Below are 12,317 nucleotides of genomic sequence, written 5' to 3' on the forward strand. Positions count from 1 at the left end.
GCGGGTGGATGTCATGGACCTCGCACCAGCGACCTCACCCGACCACACAACCTCGACCCCGCTCTCCTTTGGAGTTTCACCCGAGGCCCCCAGCTCAGTTTTGCAGCTGGGAACCTGCGTGATGTGAATAACGTGTCCCCTCCCCTTCCGCGCTGGATTCCGGAGCGGGCGGAGGAGCCTCTTCGGAGACCGCAAAGCGCTGCGTGCGGGGAATAGGGGTTACAGGCGAGAGGGCTCCGGCCAGGGATGCCGTGGTACCGCCCGCGCAAGAGTGCAGAGAAAGACCCGAGGAGTGAGGGCTGGGAGAGGCCTGGTAGCTTCTCGGCGCTCAGATGAAAGAGCAAGTCCTCTGCGACCCTGAAAGCCTGCCAGGACAGAGCTGGGTTGAAGAGGACGGCCTGGGGGTGGGGGTGGAGCACAGCCTATGAAATGCCACGCGAAATCCGAGGTCAGAGGGAGGGGCACGGCCCGATCACACGCGGGCTGTGGGACCTTGGGTGGGTCACTGCACCTCTCTTGGCTTCCTTAGCGGGAAAACCGGACTAAAAACTACTCCCAGGGTCGTTGTAGGCATAAGTGAGGTTTGGGTTGAAATCCAGTATATTCTTGCCACACCCTGTCTTGGCCCAGGTCAGCGTCTGCTCAGCACGAATGCCAGTTTCTCATTCGCATAGGCCCTGCTTAGCACATCAGTGCTGCTAACTGCTGGCTCTTACGACAATTATAATAGGAGAGTTTGGTAAATTGCCCTTAGTAAAGTCACTCCTCTTCTTCCCTGTGCACCTGTCATAGTCTCTAAAATGGGTATAAAGCCTTCCTCTGACTGGTGTGAAGTTGAAATGAGCACAGGTAAAGGTGGCAGTGTTGTCTGCTGCCAGCAGGGGGCAACCGAGGCAGGCAAAAGCTCTCTACAGCACTCTTGGGGCCCCCCCAGTCAAGCTGCATCTCTATGATCACAGCTAACATGAGCATTTACTGTCAGGCCCCATGCTAGCAGTTTGACATGGAGGTTCTCATTTATCCTTGCAACAACTCTGAGATAGGGAGGGTATCACCATCTCACCCTTTGTACAGGTGGAGAAACTGAGCCTAAGAAATGTTTGCTGACTTCCATAAGGCTACTGAACTGGTCTAGCCCCACTCGGGCCTTCCACCACACTGTCCCCTCGCCCTGCCCCCAACACACACACACACACATACACACAAACACACACACACAATCACACAGAGTACCCTACTCACTGGAATCAGGACGTTTCCCAGCCTTGGCTCCAGGCGAGGAAGTGATGTTCTTAGGTACTTACTATATTACAAGTGTTCTCTAGACGTAACCTACCACCTGGTGATGGAAGCATTGCTATTCCCACTTAACAGTTGAGGAAACTGAGGCTCCATAAGGGGCAGTGCAGGGCGAGGACCGGGGTTGTCTGATCCCCTCCGCTCACCCCAGCACCCAGGGTGATGCCTGACTGGGGCCTGGCCTCAGTCCTGCCTGGGTCTGAGGTTCCTTGCTGGAAATGGGATCGGAATGTTCCCCTACCTGGTTCCCAGAGTCAGGAGAGAACTGGGAAAAGTTGTGGTGTGTATGTGTGGTATAATTGAAATGCTTCCACATCCACCCCTGCACCCCACATGGGCTCCCCGCAGTGGCCTGGAAGTAACACTCTGATCACACACACCCCCCATCACGGGGCTGGGCACTGAGTGGGTGGGTAGGTGGGGGGTACAAACCCACTCCCCAGACGCTTAATGGCACTGTTCTCCTGCTCGGCTCACCCCTGCTCCTGTTTAAAGAAGATACACAGCAAAAATGAAGAGGGCAGGCTCTGGGGCCAGGACGGCAGCTGTGCCTTCGAATCCCAGCCAGGCCACTTTGTAGGTGTGTGACCCGGAGCGTGTGTCTTAGTCTCCCTATAGAGATGGTAACACTCCTCCCAGACTGGGGCTCCGAGAGGATTAAATGACAACATGCCCGAGAAGCACAACGCGGTGCCAGGTGAGTGCTCGATGAATGTAGTTATTCTCATTAGCACAGTGTGGGGCACACGGTGGGCATCCAGTAACGGTAGCCCTTGTGTTACAGCCCACGCTCCAAAAACCTGATTCTAATCTCCTTGTTCTGTCAGCTCCTGGCTGTCCACAGGGGGTTCGGAATTCTCCTTCCAGTGTCTTCCCCCCATCACCACGGCCCCACCTTCTTTCCACCCACCTGCAGCCCCTCTTCCAGTCGTTCCAAAGCCCTGTCTTGCACCCAAGCCTCTGCACGGGCTCTTCCTTCTGCCTTGAACACACTTCCCATCCTCATGGACCAGGAGGAGTCCGACTTGGCCCTGGGGGCTGAGCTTCTGTCACCTCCCTGGCTTTTCCATCAGCCAATGAGAAGTCCTCCGCAGCACCCAGCAATTCCGACTCCAGTGCACAGGACGACGCGCTGTCATTTGCAATGTGGGCTGTCCTCCACGAGACTGTGAACTCTACCAGCCAGGAAACCAGGTCTGATTGATTGTTCTGTGTCCCCAGTGCATGGAGTCCAGCCCAGAGCGGGTTATTAGCAAGTGCGGGGCACCGCCCGCTGCCCACCTATCTCTGCTCGGGGGCTGGAGGCATCGCACGCATGCGGGACGTGCGGGATTTCAGGGCAGCCGAGCAGCGAGGTTTATGGAGGAACCCAGGGCAGCAGCAGGACGGGTGGAGATCCAGAACTGGGGTCAGCAGGCTCAAGGCGCAGCCAGCCTGAGCTGGGGGTCAGGGGCCTCTGGGCCCCTTCACGCCCCCAGGGGCACAGTGTAGGCGGCATGATGTGGGACACCCCAGGAAGGGGCAGGAGCACAGGGTGGACCCCCCCCATCAACCTGGGTCAGAGCCAGTGCCGAAGGCCCTCACAGTCCAACCGGGGTAGGGATCTCGGGGACCCCCCTGAGGGCCCAGGTTAAGGGGGAGGGCACGGCCCATCCAACACATCCATCTGGTGTGGCCGTTTGCCGGCAGGTCGAGTCCCACATGCAGAGCTCCCTCAGGGCTGCAGGAGGTGGGCAGGTGGGCGCAGCAGCAGGAGACCCCAGAGAGCCTAGTCCAGCGGCCCCTGGAAAATGAGGCGGACGCAGCCATGCTCGCCGGTGAGCCAGGCCCCGCAAAAGGGGCAGGCAGCGTGGAAGGCGTGGGTGCCGTGGGGCAGTGGCGTCTGGGCCCAGTAGCGGGCAGTCTTCTCAGAGCAGACGTGGCCGCAGGGCGCAAAGGCATGGCTGGGAGGCCCGGGGTCCAGGCAGAGGCCGGCCTCCTGGCCGAGCCACAGCGGCACGTAGGGCCCCACGAGGCGGCACAGGGGACACTCGCGCTCCTGGGGGCCCCGCTCCCGCCGGCAGCCCCAGCCGTGGTAGCCGTGGACGTGGCCGCAGCGGACATAGACCCAGGGCTGCTGCTTGTCAGGGGCCGTGCGGCCGCGGGCCGGGCTGGGGAAGGCCAGGGTGCTGAGGCCCACGGGGCACTGGGGCCGAGCGGCGTTGGCCTCCTGCCGCTGGGCCTCCAGCTGCTTCAGCGTGGGGGCCCGCAGCAGCCCCGCCGGCGTGCGCCACAGCAGCGTGGCTCCACACAGGTCGATGAGCGAGCCATCCTGCAGCACGTTGGACTCCTTTTCCACCTGCAGGGGGCAGCAGACAGGCCTTACTCCCCAGGGGACCCTCCCCCTCCCCCTCCCCCACCTCCCACTCCCCGGGGCGCCTCTGCCCTGCAACCTCCAACCCACTGAGCCACACTCCAGGGCTAGGAGGTCACATGGGAGGGCAGGTACGGGCTCACCCAGGTGTGCGCCTGTCCCTCCCTCTCTGCTTTTCCTCGTCCTTTGAGTCAGGTTTGGACCGAAACAGCGCTTTTCTAAAATGCTTTCCCAAGCTCTCCCCTAAGACAGGCAACTCCTCTTCCTGGAAAGCTGGGGACTTAGCCCCAAGCAGCTGTCCCAAGGGGTGTCAAAAGCAAGGACCCTAAAGCCAGGCTGCTGGGTTTGAACTGGGGTCCGAGCACTGTCTGGCTGCGTCCCTGGCCGAGCAGCTTGGCCTCAAGATGGGTGCCGCTTTCCTGTCTCGAGTGGTTCTCGTGATGACCACACAGAGAAGTCAATGTGACCGCTCGGAAGGGTGGCTGGTACACAATAGGTGCTCAGCAAGTGCAGGTGAAGGAGACACCTACGGGCATACTTTTTAAAATCCAGGTTTCCCCAGCTCTCCCAGTAGCTCAAAAGAGGAGCTGTGTGTTCTTCTGAGGTTTTCAGTACCCCCCAGCCCCCCGCCTGCTGTCCCCACTCCCAGAAGGGCTCTGCATGGGCACGGCCTGGAACTATCCCCTCCCCATCTCCAGGGTACGCTCCCAGCACCCACCCTTAGTTCTCTGATCTGCGCCACATGGAGCAGCCACTGCCACCTGTGTCAGAACTGCCCCAAGGGTCTTCCCCCACTGGGAGGGAATAATAAAGCTAAAGTCATCTGAACGTGACAGACGTGCCACAAACTGCCAACACTCCAAGCTCTCAACTGCTCGCACCCAGGCCAGGTGTCACCCTCTTAAGAGGGTGTGATTTATGAACTGCCAAGCATCTGCAAAGCCTCTTGGTGCTACACAGTGTGTGTGTGACTTCCCATCAACCCATGGGCCCCAGTGATGTGTGGACTACCCTTGGGGACACTGGTCTGTCTTGTCTGGGGATCAAGTGGCACATACCCCAAAACTCCTGAGGCTGGGGCTCACCCCTGGTGGAGTCTGCCAAGGGGGATCCCTCCCTGGCTGGGGCAGCAAGGAGGGGATGGCGGGGGTGGGGAGATGGGAGTGGATCAGGGCAGAAGCCCCTGAGACCAGGCCACCTACCAGCTTCCCCCGCTGCTGCGCCGAGCGGCTGTCCCGCAGCGTGTACACATTCCCGCAGACTGAGATCTCCCGCCAGACCCCGGGGGCCGAGTCCTCGGAGAAGCCGCCCGCTGGGTGCATCACCAGGACCCCGTTGGTGGTCAGACCATCCATCAGGCCGTCGGGTGTCCGCCATTTGGCCGCCCGCTCCTGAGACCACACGAGGGATCAGATCGTAGCCCCTGCCAAGTGGCCCTTAGCGGGCCGCCTGCCAGAAGTGCTGCCCCTCCTCTGGGACCCTCAACACTTGCCCCTCACAGGGACAGAGGTGGCCAGGAAAGTGTTGGAACTGTAGTCACCGGCCTGGTTTTGCTTATTGGCTAAGGGGTGGGGTCTGTGAATTCGTGCAGGGGTCTTGGAGATGGTTCCCAGCTGTGAAGCCACCCCCACTCCCACCCTAGCCTAACCCCTTGGCTCATCCCTGCTCAGGGTTCACTCACTCCAAGGAAGATGTTGCTGGAGGCATCAAAGCCAGCAGCGTAGATACGGGCGGTATAGGGCTGGCGGCGGTCACACAGGATGCGGCAGGCGTAGCGGGAGATGGTGCTCTGGGCGGAGGGGCCCTCCCCGGCCCCTCCTCCAGGGGACGTGTCTGTCACCACAAAGTCAATCATGTTCTCCGTGGAGCGGCCAATCTGGCAGGGGGGCAGGCACGGGCTTACAGCCGGCACAGGTAAATCCCATGGGCATTGCCCCCGGGTGCTCCCAGCAGCTGCTCTGTGTGTCGGGGTCACCTACGCACAAGTGCTCAGGCTGCCCGGGCCCCTCCCAGCTCCCTGGGCCCTCTGGATTTCCAGGTGGGGTCTCCGGGTCCAATAAACCACCATGGGGGGCTTCTTCTCTATCCGTGTCACAGCTGTGAAGCAGGGTGACCTCACTCAATAAAAACTAGTTGACCTGCCAATAGGGCATCTGGGTATGCTCAGATATTAGTGGCAAATAGTGAAACTGCAGTAAGTATTTACTGTATGCCAGGCACTATGCTATGCCATTCATGCGCAACACCTCATTTAATCTTCCCACCAGTTCCATGGAAGTGGGTACTACTGTTGGCCCTGTTTTACAGAAGAGGAAATCGAGGCCCAGAGAGGTTAAATGACCCTTGCCTGAAGCCAGCTAGTAAGTGACAAAGCTGGGATCTGAGCCCAGGCAGTGTCACTTTGAATCTCTAAAGCTTATGGCTGGGCGGTGTGACAGTGGCTCAGTAGCAGAATTCTCGCCTGCCATGCCGGAGACCCGGGTTCGATTCCCAGTGCCTGCCCATGCAAAAAAAAAAGTAATAAAGCTTATGGCTTCCTGCAGGCCAGAATCTGGCTTTCAGTCTGAATCTTGACCCAGCCACTGCCTTGCTGTGTGACTCTGTAAAACCAAGAGTCCCTTGCTGGGCCATCTGTTTCCCATCTGAACAGGAGTCAGCTGCAATGCGTGCCCCTGAAGCACGTCCCCCTTGGCTGTCGGTTCCCCAGCCCCACCCTGGGACAGTGGGCAAGAGGCCACAGAGGGGCCTGAGCATACCTGGAACATGTCTGTGTTGCTGTCGTGAGTGTATTCCACTATGACCGAGTGGCTCCGGGACAGTGTGTACGAGATGCTGTGCTGGCCACGGTTACTCAGTGCCTGGTGAGGAGAAGGAAGTCACTTCCCACGGCACGTGGCCATGAGAAGTGTGGGCCTCTGAGCCAGAAGTTGGGGCTCCCAGGGATAGGAGGGGAGCCCATCCTTTGCAGGAGTCCATGCAGCAGGTGCTTTACACGGCTAACTTGTTTCATTCCCACACCCACCCCAGGAAGGAGGCATGGTTATCGCTCCCATTTATAATTGAGGGAACTGCCGCTCAAAGAGAAGGAAAAATTAGCTAAAACCACACAGCTGGAAATGGCAGAGCCTGAGTTGTAATTCAAATCCCCTAAAGTCTAAGGCTTCTCCTTTGCCATTGCTGTTTGGACCTCTGCTTCTAAAATGATGTTGATCATGCCTCTCCAATGATGGGATTGAGAGGCCAAGAGGCTTCAAGAAGGCAAGGTCGGGCAAGGGGAAGTTCTCTGCAAACTGTAAAAGATCATGCATTCTGCAAAGGATTTCCCATTATCACCATTTTCCTGGTAGCCCCAGGGGCAATGAGGGATGACACAGTGGGCAGGCAGGTCTGGAAAGGCTGAAGACCAGGTTCGAGGGCAGGAGGGACAAGACAGGGGCCCAGGTCTGCCGGGACGCGCTGCTTGCCTTGGAGACGAGCGGGGTGGAGATGTGGTGCATGACATCCGGCTTCACTCCGTTGGCATGTGGCCGGCGGCTCAGTGCCAGGCGGCTCCGCCGGCGGCCCTTGTCCCCACTTGCCAGACACCCATTGTAGCTGTGGAGGAGGGAGGGAGGGGAGGTTAAGAAGAAAGCATTTGGGGGTGGCGGTGGGGTGGGGGGGAAGAGAAAGAGAGAAAATGAGCTCTTGATGAGACCTGGAGGAAACTGCCAACTTCTAGGCAGGTCCCACCTTAATAAACAAGCCCTAAACCTGCTTGGGACTAGAAGATTCTACAATATCAAATTGGTGCACAGGGGGAGTGAGGAGGGGGTTGGAGCATCTTCAACAGGCCTTTTGTTCAATTAACCAAGTGTTTCCTGGACACCTGAGCCGCACCTGGCCAGGTGCTGGGTGCAAGGATGACACACCACAGGTCAGTTCTGTGCCATCAGGGGGTTTGATGGGGAGCTGTTCCCCAGCTTCTCGGGGAATCTGGGTGCCGCCTGCTTGACCCAGGCACGGGCCAACTGTGCCCCAGGCCCAGAGGCAGGAGAAAGGAATTCTGGCCCCAGGATCAGGATTTTGGAAGAGGGAACAACTATACCAGACCTCGAGGAACTGGAAAGGATTCATCTTTAGCAAACTGTCAATTATTCCACCACAATCACTACTGGAAACAAAAACGAGGGGGAAAAACAGACCCGCAATACAGCTACCTCCATCTAGCCATATACGTCCAAGTTCCACCTTCCTTTCCAGCTCTTGTCAGGAGGGAACGAGTGAGAGGCAGAGGCAGGGTGACTCACAGCCTCGATTGCTGCCATGTATGGGTGACTCCTGGGTTCCTGGAGCTTTCTGCCACTAGTTACCTCATGGATTCTGTGCAGTGTCCTGCCAGGCAAAGTGTCTTTCTTCTCATTTTACGAATAAGGAAAATCGAGGCTCAGGGAGGTAAACTGAGTTGCCTGAGGTCTCAGGCTGGTAAGTGAGAAAGGCCAGATTTGAGCTCGGTGTGTCTGACTCGGACTCTCTTACAAAAGCCCTTCTAGATGGAGGGAGGGCTCCCTGCGCAGAGGTCCCAAGCTGGCAGGGTTTGGTGGGATGATGATTTGGGTGGCAAAGTGTAGTGGGGGAAGATGAGGCCCAAAAGGTCAGTGGAAGGGCCCTGGACACCAGGCTGAGATGTATGGCCTTTATTCTGGAAGCAGCAGGGAGCCATAGAAAGTTCTGGAGCAGGGAGTGTCAGGATGAATGACTGCCAAACACAGACAGGGACTGCTTGAATCAGAATTTCCCAGTGAGCGCGTTAAAATACAGATTCCCTGGCCCTGCCCCTGGAGATTCTGATTCCATAAGGTTTGGGATGGGTCTAGCAATGTGTATTTTCAATGAATTCTCCAAATGGTTCCGCTGTACAGCCAGACTGGGGGTTCACTGCTCTGCAGAGAACAAACATCTGTCAAGATGGCCTGTATCCTCATATCTGCAGTCTCCCCCACCAGTGGCTTTGCCCTTGGCTGGAAGGTCAGCCCGTTCCTTGGGCCACCCAGCAGCTGCTTTTGCAGGGCAAGTGGCTCTGAGAGGGGTTTTAACTTTTACCCTTGTGAGCTTCATACATATGGGGGCTAGGCCTTGAGGTGGCCAAGTTCAGGGCACAGGCTCGTGCACTCATCACGTGACCTCTATAAAATGGGGCTAATGTAGCAGGATCAACCTTGCAGTTTCATTGTGAGTATTAAATGAGCAAAAACACTTCGATGTGATTGGGAGTTTGGCATATATTATAGCAAGCCTCTGACAAATGCTGGTGATTACGGTCATTAGAAATAAAAGTACATGGCATACGTTAGCAAACTAGCCAATATTACTTCTAAATAGTCATCATAATGATAACACAGCTTATCGGATATTTTCATCTCGACCAATGGTAGGGAGAGAGGCCTGAAGGAGACATGGATGGAGGAGCAAGAAGAGGCATCTGTGCTGGGGTTAACAGCTACGTGGTGGTGCAGGGGTCCAACGCCAGGGAGCAGACAAAGACCGGGAAGGAGGAGAGCTCCCCAGCCACCAACTCACGTTGCTTCCTCTCTCCTGGCCTCAGTTTTCTCATCTGTAGCCTGAGGGTCAGCTGGGGCTTAGTGAAAGTACACTAGACCCAGAGTAAGAAAGACCTGGGTCCAAATCCCAGCCCTGCCACTTACCAGCTGTGTGCCCTTGGGCCAGTCACTTCCCCTCTCTGAGCCTCGGTTTCCTCACCTCCTTCCTCACAGCATCTTTGTGAAGATTGAAATGAAATAATGTCCATGAATGGGCTTGGCACAGGCCTGCCTCACAGAATGCTTGCTACGTGCCAGGCACGGACTACCTGCTTTACAGAAATCACCTCATTCATTCCTCCTGACAAGCCTCTGAGGGAGGAATTCGTATTTTTATCCCTCCTTGTAAAAACGGGAAAACTGAGGCACAGGGAAGTTAAGCAACTTGCGGAGGCAGGATTCAAACCAAGCAGTTTTGCTCGAGAACCAGAGTTCTTCGCCCCAAACTCCACACAGGTGCTTTATGAAAAGAAGCCAGTGATGAACTTCTTTTCTCATCTGATCAGAAGCTTGGGTGGGCAGTTTTTGAGTTGTCTCAGCAATTTATGAAAAATGGAAAGCTACAAAGTTATGAACTGAGGCAGGTTTTGTCAACTCTGTTCTCTGAGCTGGGGAAGTAAGGAGAGAAAAAGAGCAGAAGGGCCTGTCATGGGGAGACCTGGGAAGTGGGGGGCCCCTTGTTCTGACTGCCCTGGGGGGGTGCTGGTACCCCACCCCACCAGGCGCAAGGACACTCACCCCAGGACGATGAGTTCGCCATACTTGATGGGCTCCTCGCCTGGCTGTGCCTCTTCCCCCACAGACGAGAGGACACAAGAGCCCTTATTCCCGGGGCGCTGAAGGTCTGAGGTTCGAGGGGACCCCACTTCAGGGTTTCCTTCCAGCACCATTCTGGGCAGAGTGAGAGAAGAGGAAAAGAGCTTGGCAGCCTCCCATCCCAGCCTGCTGCAGGACACCTAGGCTAAGGCCAGAGTGACCTCTTACCGCCTCTGTTGCTATGGTAACCACGTCACCTCTGCCTCCTAAACTGCCAGGGTTGCTGGGATTTCAAGGAGGGGAGACAGGTGGGGTGGAACCAAGGAGGAGAGGCCGTGCAATCAGAGGCTGAGGATACAAGAAGAGGCCAGAGGGGTGGGCCCACGTGAGGTGGCCAGAGGTTGCTTTTGGGCCAAGATCCCAGTCTTGGATGTGCTTGGAAGAGGGGGCACCCCAGGAGTTGGGGGGATCCTTACCCCTCATCTCAGACTCAGTTCTTGGGTTTAGCTCTCAGCCCCGAGATCTCTCAGTTTCCCCCTCTGGGAGGTCCTTGGAATCTGTCCATTTCAATCTCTCTGCCCCTTTGCGGGTGTAAGCCCTCTGTCCGTTTGTCTGTTTTCTCAATGACTCTCTATCCTCCCAGCCGCTGTCCTTCTCGCCGACTCTCTCCCCATCTCTGCCCGTCTGCCCGCCTCCACCTCCCCATCTGTCTGCCTCAGTGTCCCCGTCTCGGCCCCGCCCCGCCGGCAGGCCCTCGGCCCCCTCTCCGGGTGCGCTCCCCCACTCCCTCCCTCCGGTGTCTGCGGTCCCCGGGCCGCCCGGGTCCCTGGCGGCCTGTGGGGGCGGCGCCCCCCTCCCCTCTGACTCGGGCTGCAGCAGAGCCGGGCTCGGTCAGGAAGCCTGTTGGGAAAACATCCCAGCGCAGCAGGGACTGCGCGGGGCCAGGCCCGCGCCCCGCGCCCCGCGCCCCGCCGGGCACAAAGCCGGCCCAGCGCATACGCAGATACACACCCGGCGGCCCCTCCGCACACCCCCGCGCGCGCGCGCACGCGGCCCCGCACTCCCGGAGCCTGGCGGCCAGCGCCGGGACCCGCACCGAGCCCACCCCGGCCCCGCGGACGCGCAGACGGCCACGGGCGCCCGCCCGCCGCCCCCAGACGCGCAAACACGCCCCGCGCCCGCCCGCCGCAGCCCCCGCCCCCTCCGCCCCGGCCGTCTCACCTCGCCGCGCTCCGGGCTCCGCTCGGCGCCGCTCCCTCCCCGCCTCGCCCCTGCCTGGTCCCGGGGCCGCAGAGGCGGGATGGGCCCGGCCCGCGGCCGCTCCGCGCTGCCTCGTCACGGGGACACCCGGGGCCGGGGAGGGGGACGAGCGCGAACCGCCGCGCTCCGCCCCTTCCCGAGGCCCCGCCCCCATCGGGATCCGCCCCCACGTAGAGCCCCGCCCCTCCCGAGACTCCGCCCCTTGCGGCGAAGCTTGGCCTTGGTCAGAGGAGCTCCGCCCCTTCCCAGGAGGCCACGCCCCTCCCCCAAGCACCGCCCCCGGGCCTTTGAAGCCCCGCCCATCATTCGGGCTCAGGGGCTCCCTCGCCCCTCCTTTCCGGTTCGGGGCCTCCTCTATAGTCTCCGAGACCCCTCCCCCGAGTTCGGGGACTCCCCAGGCCCCGCCCCCATTTCGCGGGACTCCGAGGTGCTCCCAGAGACCCGGATGCCGTCCTCCCCGGCCGCAGTTCAGAGCCACGTCCTGGGCCCCAGGCCCCTTCCCGCAGCGTTAGGCCGGGGGACTCCCCACTCCCGGAGACCCCCCCTCCCAGCCAGGGAACCCGCGGGATTAGAGCAGGAGGGAAACGGGGGCGGGGAGGAGGAGCGAGACAGAGGGAAATACTGCTGGAGGCGGAGGAGGCCGGAGTGGCTGCGGGTGGCTGGAGTCGCAGATCTGTTTCCAGCCCTGCTCTGTGCCCCTGGGCGTCACACACACTACCCGGAGTCCTTGGGGACGCGTCGCCCCTTTTGGGTGTGGGGGCTGGTCAGAGAGTTCGTCTAGCAGTGTGTGCCAGGTCTGGGCACGGTGCTTCGAGCAAATTAATTCCTTTAATGAGGAGGAGGTAGGCATGAAAATCGTCCATTTTCCAGATGAGGAAACAGGTTTGCGCAAGGGACTCACTGGTGGTTATTTTGCTAGGAATGCGCCAACCACGTGACTCAGTAGTCTTACCTTCTATACCTTGTCTTTATGAGCAGGGATGGCAAAACCAGGGGTCAGAGGTGCGGAGCAGGGGAGACCCAGCAATGCATCAGATCCCTACTGCCGAGACTTCTTGGCCTGCCGAGGAGCT

The 12,317-nt window shown here is 59.0% G+C and overlaps 1 protein-coding gene across 3 annotated transcripts; it reads right to left on the reverse strand.

Moving 5' to 3' along the window:
* Positions 1-1,222: 1,222 nt before the first annotated feature.
* PELI3 (pellino E3 ubiquitin protein ligase family member 3) lies at positions 1,223-11,305 on the reverse strand. 3 transcript variants are annotated; one of them, XM_077115629.1, is made up of 8 exons: positions 11,206-11,305; positions 9,967-10,119; positions 9,334-9,405; positions 7,117-7,246; positions 6,409-6,510; positions 5,334-5,528; positions 4,855-5,043; positions 1,223-3,637 (listed from the first exon to the last, which is right to left on the reverse strand). In XM_077115629.1, the coding sequence occupies exons 2-8, from the start codon at positions 10,116-10,118 to the stop codon at positions 3,068-3,070; spliced, it is 1,410 nt and encodes a 469-aa protein (XP_076971744.1). In that variant the 5' UTR covers position 10,119; positions 11,206-11,305; the 3' UTR covers positions 1,223-3,067. The 3 variants fall into 3 exon arrangements, with proteins under 3 accessions (XP_076971744.1, XP_076971745.1, XP_076971746.1); XM_077115630.1 differs by lacking the exon at positions 11,206-11,305 and adding an exon at positions 10,461-10,739; XM_077115631.1 differs by lacking the exon at positions 9,334-9,405.
* Positions 11,306-12,317: the final 1,012 nt, after the last annotated feature.

Source organism: Tamandua tetradactyla, chromosome 9 (assembly GCF_023851605.1).
Source record: "Tamandua tetradactyla isolate mTamTet1 chromosome 9, mTamTet1.pri, whole genome shotgun sequence".
In the NCBI taxonomy this organism is placed as follows: Eukaryota; Metazoa; Chordata; class Mammalia; order Pilosa; family Myrmecophagidae; genus Tamandua; species Tamandua tetradactyla.